This window comes from Gracilinanus agilis, chromosome 4 (genome assembly GCF_016433145.1).
Source record: "Gracilinanus agilis isolate LMUSP501 chromosome 4, AgileGrace, whole genome shotgun sequence".
Taxonomy (NCBI): domain Eukaryota; kingdom Metazoa; phylum Chordata; class Mammalia; order Didelphimorphia; family Didelphidae; genus Gracilinanus; species Gracilinanus agilis.
In genome coordinates, this window is record NC_058133.1 from 224769625 (window position 1) to 224782620 (window position 12996).

At 35.9% G+C, this 12996-nt stretch overlaps 1 protein-coding gene across 1 annotated transcript in view; it reads right to left on the reverse strand.

Annotated features, from left to right (window-relative positions):
- Positions 1–591: 591 nt before the first annotated feature.
- The window catches only part of CEP95 (centrosomal protein 95), a 46389-nt gene continuing 33984 nt past the window's right edge, over positions 592–12996 (reverse strand). The window contains exons 14-22 of the mRNA XM_044674302.1: positions 11881–11969; positions 9381–9473; positions 8186–8339; positions 6837–7006; positions 6645–6719; positions 4510–4662; positions 1551–1697; positions 1252–1323; positions 592–959 (exon numbers count right to left, since the gene is read on the reverse strand). Of these exons, the coding sequence (XP_044530237.1) occupies positions 783–959; positions 1252–1323; positions 1551–1697; positions 4510–4662; positions 6645–6719; positions 6837–7006; positions 8186–8339; positions 9381–9473; positions 11881–11969 (1130 nt within the window). The 3' untranslated portion in view covers positions 592–782. The remainder of the gene's footprint in view (positions 960–1251; positions 1324–1550; positions 1698–4509; positions 4663–6644; positions 6720–6836; positions 7007–8185; positions 8340–9380; positions 9474–11880; positions 11970–12996) is intronic.

Sequence of the window (12996 nt, forward strand, 5' to 3'; positions counted from 1 at the left end):
CAAGTATTATATTTTATAAGATTTATTAATAATCACTTGAAGTAGGAAAAATACAAGAACAAAAGTAAAAGCCTGAATAAAGACATCTGAGAAAAATTCTCCTGCCTGGAACTTACCCCGCTTCCATAAACCGTGATCAGGGGAAAAGAGAACGCCAGGGTGGATCTACACAAAACTTATACTTCCTCTCTACATTAGCATATAACATGAGAAGGAACATGGGAAGCTGGGATTTAGTCCTGGGGAGCAGATTCTAATTATACATTTGTCAATGGAGAGAGCTTGGTGCTTTCTATGTCATTTGTAGTTTTAGGGAGCTGCCTTGTATGCTGGTATTTTAAGTGACTTGCCCAGAGTCACTCTGTGTGGCCCTGGAAGGATTGATCCCAGGTCTTCTAGGCTCCCAAAGTGGCTCTCTATTTTTAACTTCTGTCAGTCTGCTTCTTGAGTGTTTATCTCTCAGACCTAATAATATAGGTGTCAAGTAAAACTGATGGGATCACAGCAATCTGTATTGAAGCAAAGCACAGTCAGCTCTTTTTCATATAAACTTATTGCTGCAGGTAGGAGGAAAGAAGTAGAATAAAAAGAGCATTAAAATTTTTTTTATTAGAAGTTCTTAAATCATAGTTACATTCAATGTTTTAATTGAGGTTGTTTAAAAGTAGATAATTCCCTAAGAAATTGTTATCTTTATTTCAATCATCTTGTCATTTATCATGCTCAGGCTTAACACACACACACGTAAAATAAAAACCTGCTTTATAGTTGGCTCTTAAATTTCAAAAAACATGGCTCTTGCTGTACTGAAATGAAGCCATTTGAAGCCGAGCTTTAAGGCGTTCAGCTTCCACTTCTCGAAAGAAGAGGTCATCATCATGTTTAATTATCATGTTTTGCAACTGCTGAATTTCTTGCTCCATCTTGAATCTCAATTCCCTTTTCATTTTATGTAATGTCTGAAAGAGAATTCAAATCATCAAGTTTATTCAGTCTTTTGGGAATGTCTGCTCTTAACTAAACCTTCTGGGTCGGTCATTAGATACATAGGCCAAGTAAGGAAAAGAATGTGAAGATGCCCAATGATTTGCTGATCTTTGCTAAGAGTAAGAATAGGGGTAGAGTTAAAATGACTTAAAATGAGTGAATGGGATATGTGAATTTGGAGTATTTCCTCCATTCCCCTATATCATCAATAATGGCATTTTCACTCCTTTTACAGGAAACTGTATAAATTATTGCACTAATCACCTTTGTTTGGGCTTCCTCTCTCATTTTGATTTCTTGCCGTTCCTGTGATACAACTTCTGCTAGCATTGCAAACTGTTTAGAAGGAAGAAACAGACTTTAATCATTTTTTATTTGAGATTTATTAGTTATTGTTTTAGAAAGAACTAGGGCATGGAATTAGGCATTATGAGTTTCAAGTTGTAGTTGAGGATTGGAATCAATAGTGTAGTTTGTGGCCTACTTTTAGCTCAAGCCAATTTCTGGTTTGCAGAAAGGTTAGTAAGTTATACTATTTGCAATGTACTTAACAGAGATCATACCTGATCTTTATAATAGTTCTCCAATGACTGCAGTTCATTCTCATGCAGTTTCTTTTGTTCTTCCCGCTTATCTTTAGCATAGTTTCTCAGTTCTTGCAATCTTAGCTTTTGAATTTCTAAACCTTCTTTGAAGAGGTTCTTAAATATCTGCCAAAGATAATTTTATTAAGAAAAGGACTTTAATTTGGAAATAACTACTAAGAGCTAACATTAATATAGCCCATTACATATCCTATCCTCATTTGATCCATACAACAAATCTGTGAGTAGGTGCTATTACTATCCCCTTTTACAGGTAATGAAAGGTTAAATGACATCAAGGTATCCTAATTATTAAGTTTCTAAGTCAGAATGTGAACTTGAATCTTCCTAACTCACCAAGCTATCTCACTCTCCTGCCTTGCACTATTCCCATATTCCTACTATTACCATCTTTTTGCAAATATTTTCTTGCAGGGAAAGAACTTTTAAACTGTGGCTCAGAAAGAATGCCAATTTCATTGTAAGAATACTTGGGAATATTAGCTCAGTTAGTAGGCTATTGTGAAGGATAAATTATTTGACAAATGCTTATGCATATGCTCACTCATTTCCCATCTGGCAGTGTGAACTATGGTTTTTAATATTATCTAAAGATCAGCATCCTTCTGCTTAGGAATAACTCTTACCTGGCTGGCAGATTATGAAATCTCCAAACTGCATTTAAAGGTAAAGGTGTAACACTTTTTGGGATAGCAAAGAGTTCACAAAGTCATTGTCCCTGGATTGAGAAATGGCTAAACAAACTGGCACATGAATGTCACGGCATATCATGGGCTACAAAATGATAAATGTGATGAATACAGGAGCATGGAAAGAACTAAATACACTGATGCAGGTGAAGAGTCAAGAAAACAACATACACAGTAACTACAACAATGCAAACAGAAAAGAACAACCACATGTACATGGACATACATAAATCAGAAATGAGTGAAGAACAAGCAAGAATGGCTTAAGACAGTGATTCCCAAAGTGGGTGCTACTGGCCCCTGGTGGGTGGTGATGGCCACAGGTGCATTTATCTTTCCTACTAATTGCTATTAAAATTAAAAAAAAAAATTAATTTCCAGGGGTGCTAAGTAATATTTTTTTCTGGAAAGGGGGTGGTAGGCCAAAAATGTTTGTGAACCACTGGCTTAAGAGAAAAGATGTGAGTAGATATTCCAACTTTACAGAGGTGGGAGGTCCACAAACATTTCACACTCCACATATTTTCAAACTTTTCCAATTGATTTCTTCTTTTTTTTGGGGGGGGGAGAGGAAGCATTAAAAAATACTATGTGATATAGGGGATGGCTCTTTGGGAGGGAGAGGGGGAAGGAATACTGTGTGAAATTACGGTGATATTAAAAAAAAAAACAAAATGCATGAATAAGAACTTATTTAAAAAAAAAAAAAGACAAAACTAACAAAGCCAGGAGCTAAGTAAAGTTTATAGAGCTGACTCTTATCTACTTAGAGAATTAGATAAGACCTAGTACCAATTCAAATAAGAAGATATGTAGGGGACAGCTAGGGGGCACAATGGATAGAACTCTATGCTTGGAGTCAGAAGGACCAGGGTTCAAATATAGTTCCAGACACCTAGCTGTGTGACCCTGGGCAAGTCACTTAACCCCATTTGCCTAGCCCCAGTCTTTCTGTCTTAAAGGTTTTTTAACTTAGACAGAAAGTAAGGGTTAAAAAAGAAATACATTGACATAGAACTTTAATATTTATAAAAGCCTTCACACAGTCTTATTTGATCTTTACAACTTGTGAGGGAGGGGCTGTTATTATTCTCATTTTACAGATGAGAAGGCTGTTGTTTAGTAGTTTTTCAGTAGTATCTGACCCCATTTGGGGTTTTCTTGATAACAATACTGAAGTGAAATCGAGGCAAACAGGGCTAAATGACTTGTCCAGGGTCAGACAGTTAGCAAATGTCTGAGGCTAAATTTGAAATCAGGTCTTCCTGACTCCAGGCCTAGTGCCCCATCCACTGTGCCACCTTGTGAGAGGAGGCTGAGAGAATGTTAAATGCCACAGCTACAAAGTGTCTGAGGTAGAATTCAAACTTGTCTTTCCTGACTCCAAGCCAGTGCTATATCCACTACTTTTATGTTTGAAAACTACCACTCTGCCACTTATAACTAAGACTGTTGTCCACAGCAATTAAGGAGTACAGGATCTCACCAGAGCTTCGTAAAATATCTTAGTGTACCTGTCTTGACAATACAGGTGATTTTCTCTCTCCATCATGTAGTTTGTGTAGATTTTATCATATAGGAAAACTCAACTAAAGCATTTAGAACATCAGAGGATTTAGAGCTAGAAATAATATTTACAGATGAGGAAAGAGAGGACCAGATAGGTAATATAACTGAAATCTCTTGTTATCACTTAAGAAATAAAAAGCTGGGATTTTAACCCAGGTTTTCTAACTCTAAATCCAGTGTTGTTCACCACACTGCTAGCCTCATTCGAGGATGGCTAAACATCCTCAAATTCTAAAGACATGGCTCTTGCTATTTTTAATTGCTAGCTGTTACAATAAGCTTTGAAATTCTTGGACAGTCATAATGAACCATTTCTAAACAAAGTCAAATTAAAATCTCAAGGATGGAAGAAAAAAAATCAAGGGAAGTAGGTCTTTGAATAGAGCTGGGCAATGAAATAGCCTGATCTTCATTAAACTTTAAGAGATATATTTGAGTTTTAAGGTATACCAAGTACTTCAGGTATACCTTGAGAGTAGTTTCTATGAATGGAGGGTAAAAATGATTTACTTCCTATGTTATATATATCAGTGAACACAAAAAGATTGTTTTTCAAAAGAATGAGTCAAGCAGTAACCTTCTTTCAACTAACACATTACAGATTAGGAATTCTGGGGAGACTTAGGGGTGAGAAGGGGATTAAAATAGCATTTATTTACCGCTTCTTCACGCGTCCGTGCTCGCATCATTTTTGCAAGTAATTGAATTCTATAATCCTCGTAGTATTTTTTGGCTTGAATAATTTGCTGTCGTCTCTCTTTTATCTTCATCTGAATTGACTTCTGTTTAGACACACGTTCCTTAAAATCTTGCTAAGGAAAAAAAAGTGTTTTAAGTCTAGGGTTGCTTTTTGGGGGTAGTTCCAAAATTTTTAACTTGTCTTTCACTTTCTACTTTCTTCCTATTACACTGCACTGTATCTATATGTTTACACTGGAAAATCATTTCAGACACCATTTCACTAAAGCTTAAGAGTATGGCTAAATGATTTCTAGAGTTCCTTCCAACTTTTCACCCAATGCAGAGAGTACTTTTAATGAAGAGATTATTCATGACCACACTTTTTTGTTTTTTGGTCTATTCTAATTGATTAAATTCTTTCATATGCTGAACTGAAACTTGTCTACCTATAACTTTTACCCTTTGGAATAATACAACCTAAGTTTACTTTATGATAGCAGGGAGCCCTCACACCTTATCTTCTCTGGGCTAACCAACTCAAATGCCTTTTATTTTTAGCTCTTATGAAATGATTTCCAGGCCCTTTATCATTTTAGCTGCCTTCTTCTGAACATGTCACTCAAGGTGTTGATATACTTTTAAGAAATGAAACACTGAGAAATGAATGCAATATTCCATCTGATCAGCATAAGATGACTATGATTTCCCATTTTCCAACCATTATATTTTACCATAACATTATTTCCACAACTCAATAGCAGGTTTAGCTCAAATTTCACAATCTTATCCAAATTCTTTTCTGAAATTAGGACACATACCAACTTTGACTTGGCATTTCAAACATTATTTTTTAAAAAAGTGTTTAATTTGCACTGAATTTTTTTAGTGAATACATCACTCTTAGTACTATATTCCTTTTAAAAATGTTTAAACATCTAATAATCTAGATTTTTTATTTTTTAAATTTATCCTTCTAATGTAGTAACCTAGCTTTTTGCTGGGCTTATTGGTCCTAGCTTTTTGCTGGGCTTATTGGTCTGTAATTTTGAAAACCCACCATTTTCTTTTCTGCAAATAAGCACAATTTTCTGCCTCTCTCCTATTTTCTGGCAATTCCCCTGGCTGGCTTCATTTCTCATTAATGGCCATGATCACAGTTGCTATTTTCCAGTTCTATCAATATCCTAGAAATAATATGTGCCTGGAACTACGAGTTCCCTTTTAAGCAAATAAATGCTTTCATATTATTTCTATACTTATTTCAGGTTTGAGCTCCCTTTCTACCAGGATTACCCTACCATTTTCAGTATGAAGATTTTTCTCCTTTCTAAAAAGGATGGAAGCAAAATTGAAGTTGAAGAACTCTGCCTTCTGCCTCTTATAACATCTAGTAATAATAACCAGAATTTAAATAGCATGTTAAGGTTTGCAGAGTGTTGTAAATATGCTATTTCATTTGATCCTTGCAACCTTACAAGGTAGGTACTGTTATTATTCCCATTTTATGAGGAAATGGGCACACAGAGGTTAATGGCTTGTCCCACAGCCAGTAAGTATCTGAGGCAGGATTCAAACTCTGGTCTTCCTGAATTCGAGCTCAGCACTCTTACCACCGTGACATCTAATTTGATTATCCACTCCAAACTGTGACTAATCTTTTCTCTATATGTGAACAGGACTTATGAACTATTTCTCTCTCTCTCTCTCTCTCTCTCTCTCTCTCTCTCTCTCTCAGGGCTAGGCAATAGGGGTTAAGTGACTTGCCCAGGGTCACACAGCTAGGAGTGTCTGAGGCCAGATTTGAACCTAGGACCTCCCATCTCTAGGCCTGGCTCTCAAGCCACTGAGCCACCTAGCTGCCCCCTGCTATGTCTGTTTTTACCAAGAGAGAAGGTTTATTCTGTTTTTCTTTAGCCTCTCTCTTCTACCAAGAAAGGGGGAAGGGCGAGATCAAAGTGAGGGAATGGGAAGAATACTGTATTCCCATGCAATAGCTCCACAAATTATGACAATATATCTGTATCCTTGTATAGTAGACAAGGATAAACAAGTCATTTAGAGCATTCTTTTAAAAATAAACTTTTGGCCATAGAATATTTTCCCTATAACTTACCAGTCTCTTATTGTGCTCATGTTCTTTCTTAACAATTTCAGCAAGGAGATCGTGTTTTCTTAATGCTTCTTCAACCTGGAAATTAAATGGAAGCAAAGAAATGGGTACATATTCTGGCTAATCTTTTGTAGAACTATTGCTGCACCATTTGGATTTTTAGTTTAAAAAGAAAAACCTTTGATAGAAACTCACTTTAAATTGGAATTTCTTTTTCGATTGTTCCACTCCAGATGTCATCTTCCTTAGTTGTTCAGTTTGAAAGAGCTGTTGTTTCCACAGTTTTGCGAGTGTTTGGCTAGAAATTTGGAGGTATGGAAACTCTTCCAGGAGCACGGACAAAAGATTGTCATCCTTTATTTTTACTGAGGTATGAACACAGATGTAACGAGAGCGTGAGGTCTGGCAAAATGAATGACAAAGTTTTCTAACAGCTGTAATTCTTAGTTCTATTTTAGTGCTGTCTGGTGGGTTAAGGCACATCATTTCACTACTATGTGCTTCATCCTCTTATATGTTACCTTGTCCCTGTCAGTGATAGCTGAGGTGTTGTGGCACAGGCTGTTTTTAGTTCATTTATCTTTCTTGGAGATACACAAAGGAAACAAGTAGTCTAATTAAGGATTCCTAAGTCTGCCTTATTTGTTGTTGTTCAATCATTTTTCAGTCATGTCTGACTCTTTGTGACTATTTGGGGTTTTCCTAGCAAAGATACCATAGTGTTTTGCCATTTCCTTCTCTAGCTCATTTTACAGATGAGGAAACCAAAGCAAAGTGAAGTGACTTGCCCAGGGCCACATGATTAGTGTTCTGAGACCAGATTTGAACTCAGGAAGATGAGTCTTCCTGACCACTTAGCCATCCAGCTGCCCTATCCTATTTGTAGCGGTAGGATATAAAACCAGGGCCTTTACTCTTTGGGACAAAGAACGTTATTCTGTGGCAGGAATTATTTTCTTTATAATTGCAAAGTGAGGCAGAAACCTAAGCTCCCAGTGGAATCTGGGCCAGGGAAATGGGAATATTACTTTGGAGGTTTCCTTCTTATTTCACTAATTTTCTAGGACCTAAGATGAGAAGGGAAAAGAAAGGTGTCTGAGCCCAAACTCGGAGCAATGATGAAGCAGCAATTAATTATGAACTTTAATTTGGTCCTAGGTTATCACAATCCCTGCTCAAGTTCACTATTGTTATTATTATTTTAAACCCTTACTTTCTGTCCTAGTAACAAATCTAAGACAGAAGGGGAAGGATCAGGCAAAAACAGCAGTTCAGTGACTTGCCCCAAGTCACCCAGCAAAGAAATATATGAGATAAGAGCTGAACCCAGGTCCTCTTATCCACTATGTTACCTATCTGCTCCATTAGTTTACTATTTAAGAATATTCCCTCCCACTCTGAAAATCAGCATATGCATTGATATAAATGGGGGAAGAAGATCCTCAACTAATTGGAATGTTAGTTTTACTCTTGAACTTATGGAATTTCCTGTATACTTTCAAATGATGCTAGTTTTTCACCAAATACAATTTTACTGTCCTTACATGGAACTGCTTTCTTTGCCTTTGTGATGCTCCCTTTAGAAGGAATCCACTGGCTGCGTTTGAGATTCCAAGGAATGTTTTTTTTTGAATAAACTCTCACTGGCTGATGAGTTTTTGGAGGTCTCTTATGGATATTTTCTTTGTATTCTTGTTCCTTAAAAACAAATGGAAAAGAGTTATGGGGGTAATTTTTTTGTAAGGTTCTAGAATTATAACTTGATAATTTGCTAACTAAAGATACTGACATATACATACATTAGACATAAAGATTACTTTCTATCTTAGAATATTTATTAGTCCCAAGGCAGGAGTAGTAAGGGCTAGGCAATGGGGGTTAAGTGACTTGCCCAGGGTCACACAGCTAAGGAAGTATCTGAGCCTAAATTTGAACCCAGGACCTCCCATCTCTAGGCCTGGCTCTCAAGCCACTGAGTCACCTAGCTACCCTTGGTCACTGAAATTTTAATACTGTTCACAATTATAAATGATTTTTGGGCAGCTCTTAGAAATTTAAATGGCACTGAAATTTAATGAGTTTCTAAAAATAGATTAAATATAGTTCTCTTTTCTCATAATATCTAGCCCTACCAACCAGCCCATATAAAATGGGCTTCTTTCAGATAATAGGAGGTCTAAAATTCTTGGTGAGGCTATTATAACAGAAATAATGATATTTACATAGCATTTTAACATTTACAAAATACCTTCTCCATGATAACACTGTAGCATAGGTTCTGCAAGTTATCTTCCCATGGACTCATGGTAAGAGTAAAGTCTTTTAATTGGAAAGATTCATGAAGAATATGGGCTGCTCTAACCTTCTATCCATGCCTTAGTATTTTAGGCAGGACAGGTGAATTAGAAGAAAACTTTTCCCCTAAGGAGCTAATAATTAAGCTAACCTTTGAAGTGTTTTTTTTAAGTGTTCTTTAGTGTTAATTCACATGTAAATATTTTGTGCCTTACAGAGTGCTTTCTCTACTAGACAACTCTGTTGTCTAAGTTGTGCTTGAGACTTAGAAAGGTTAAGTGACTTGCCAAGGATTGCTTGACTAATAAATGGAAGAGCTAGAACCTAAACTCAGGTCTTCTAAGACTAGCTATAGTTCTTTTTTCATTGCACCATATTGCCTGGTCCAATGTATACTTATGTCATGTTCAAATGCTTTCATCCCAACTGAAAATCTTAGCCTACTCTTCTTTTCTGGTCTGTAGTCAGCACTGAAAGTCCAGGTCCTTCTTGAATTTCACTTCTATGCAACTGCTTTTCAAATAAGTCTGCTATCACCTAGAGAAAAAAAAATGTTCCCAAGATGTCAGACATCCTAGTCAAACTAATAAATACAAGGAGTTGGGAAGGCTATGCAAACAAGTAGCTCTCTGTGCTCTCAATATGCATCCCTCCAGAAGACAGCCGAATACTGTATTTAACCCTTTGGCAGAATATCGTAACTGAAGAAATATGAAATGAAAGTGATTATAGATTCTGGAGGAGAGGGGTAGAATATATGTGTGAAATGTGTATATGTGTATTGGGAAAGAGGTAATCAGAGAGCTTCAGGGAAGAAATAGCATTTGAATTACATTTTAAGGGATGGCTTGGAATTTAACAGGGGGAGGGAGAAGAGAAGAGTCCAGGAAAAGGCAATAGACTTTTTTCTAAATTTCCATCCTTCTTGACTTCTCAGCAGCTATTTGACATACTACTCATCTTTTCAGGTTTTTTATGTAAAAGAGTATTAGACATATCCATCTAGTGCTAGTCTCTCTCATGAATTACAGTCTACCCCATATCACCAACAGTCTACTGGACATCTCCAATTCACATTCAAAACAATCCAATATCCTTCCCCCCAAGTCCTATCTCTTCCCAACTTCCCTATTTCTTTTACCAGAAGCATAATCCTTCAAGTTAACCAGGCTTCAAGTCATCTTCAATTCACTTTCTTTCACTCCGCATATCCAAACTGTTGTGGAACCTAATCAAATTCACCTCTACTATATTTATTTTACTTTTCCCCTCTTTGCTGATGAAACTGGACAGTTGTTTTCAATTCAGAAGATCACCAAGTCTACCTGAGACTAGTGAGATTTTTCTTTTCTAAAGGTCACTCTCTACCAATATTCCAGATCCTAGCCTTCCCTTAATAAAAAGAGATATTCTTTTCACCAAGTTATTTTCAGGCTCTTCCTCTTGAGTTAGTGGTTTCTTCTCTTCATCTTTCAAAACAAAGATCGGCCAGTCTTATATTTTCCTGTTAGTTTCTATTTCCTTTTAGAAATTCTTTCCTTAATACTCTGAAATCAGGCTTCTGATCAGATTATTGGCTCAAACTGACTCAACTTCTCTTTCCATGACCTCTCTGTTGTACCTGACACCTCACAAATGGCCTTTGTTTCCAGGGTTTTTCCCAACTATGCTAACATATACCCAATTTATCTCTTGATATTTATGATGTATTCTTTACCCTTTTCCATTTTCCTTCACTGGCTCTTCTTCCTTTTCCCACTTCTTAACTGGAAGCAAATTCAAAGTTCACTTTGGGTTTTTTTCCTCTTCTTCTGAGAAGTGTTTACTTATGTCCAACTTTTCACACACCTAAATTCACTGCCCTCTTCTAAGTTCTTGTTTCTGTTCGTATTACCCCAACTTTCCTAATTATCCATAGTAGAAACCTTGGAATCATTTTTGGATGGTGGAATTAAAGAAGTGATGAATCAATTCTATCAATTTTTCCTTCTACACTAGAAGTCTCCCTTCCTTCCTTTCTGTTAACCTAGTCCAGACCCTATAGTCATCTCTGAAGCATATCTGTCCAACTTGTATTTAATAGATCTTAGAACATATTTTATATACATAGTCAGAATACTGATCTTTCCCTTTTACTATGTCCGTTGTCTCAAGAACTGATGACAGCATGGTATTTTAACCTTCTTCTCCAATAGCCCCATCCTTCATAGCCCCAATTCAATATCCTCTCTTTAACTCCTCACACTACTTGTTTAATTTTATTTTCAAATGCAAACGTACTAGGTTCAGTCAAACTATTCCTTTGTACATTTATCAATGTGTGCTGTCTTATAGATGGAATGGGATAAGCAATTTTTGAAAAATTATTCCAACACAACTCATAACCCCAAACTTATCCTTAATTTTCTATCTTTGCTGATTCTGTTAATTTCCAATCTCTGCCATTAGGTTTTCCTCACTCTAAAATGGCCTCAATTCATTCTTTGTTAGACTACAGAACCTACCTTTATTTTGTATCTCACCCAAGCCCTCATACAGTATGCTAAACAAAGACATTTAATAAAATGTATGGTGAATTAAACAGAAATTAAAGACCCAGTGTAAGCTATACTTCATAAGTTTTTCTGACATTTTAATCCACCATGATCTTTCTGATCTTCCATTGTAGATAGTATTGTATGGGTACCACACATTTATAATCAATGATATTATGTCATGTATTATTCTTTAATTGTTTCATATGTATAAATATTAGGTTTCCAAAGTATTATTAAGTTCCACGAATACCAGATTTGTGTGAAACTTATTTTTTGTAGGAATGCCATAAACATTAACTAAATTGTATACCTTTGAGTAGAAAGAAGTATGGCATAAGAGGCATAAAAGTAAAGAGTACCAATTGGAACTTTTCTAATACCAGACAAATTACATGGCCATCATATACCTTTGCTCGGAATCGTAGCAGATCTGATTCATTCTGTATTTGTCTTCGTAGTTTCCCCACTTGGAACTGTCTGCTTCTCTTAGGTGGCCCTGTAAGTGATAAAGAAATATGCCCTAATCCTCTTCTTAAAGGATAAAGGGAGTAACTGGGTTGTGTAAGATTGCCTTCTATGACCAAAGGTTGTGATTATCAGATATGTACAATAAATTCTTAAAACCAGAAACGTCATTAGAATGCCTAGTCATCTGATTCAAGGTGAAAACTGGATTAATAAATGGAACTCTACTTTTTTATGTAATCAGTTTGTACTTGTTTACAATAGTTCCTAATGTGAAGAACCTTGACCTTAGTTTAGGAGGCAAGAGAAAAATAAAAAAATAAGGACTAGGCTTTCCAGAAGTTTCTTGTCTAGTTAGAGAGGAAAAACATCCCAGGTAGAGTTTCAATATGTGTAAAATAACATTTATATTATTCCCTTATGCCAGTTTCCTATCAGTTGCTTTTCAAAGTTTTTACCTCTGCTCCTTTTACTTTTATCTCTTCACTAGCATGCCACCTTGTGGTGAAAAGTGTGGAGCAGCAAACTATTTTTAAAAAAAGAATCCCCCAAATCTAAATACATGGACACTAGGTCACAAGAATGATTTTTGAAGCACAGTACATGGAAATTTGAAGAAAACATCTAGTTTATTCTTCCCTTGACAGTTTCCCTTAGAAGAGATTTAGAAGATCATCTCCCAAAGTCTAGGAAGGCAAGAAATAATGGCAATTTGATATATATTATAGTGATTTTATTATATCTTACATATAATATATGCATATTTTAGATCCACTGTGATCCCATGTAACATCAATGTGTACTTCTGTACATATTTTATACAACTTGGACCATAATTTTATTATTTTAAGTTATTACAAGGTTTTCCTCTCTTGTTTTCTCTGCTTTTACAACAACCTCTATGGATAATATATATATAAATATCTTTGAAGTCTATCCTTAAGCAGGGAATTTGGTTCCTAATTACTATTCGTACTTTTAGTGAAGTTTCTGATACTGGAATGCCAGTATACATGTAACTGAAGAATATAGTATAAAGAAGTGATGAGAATAAGTTA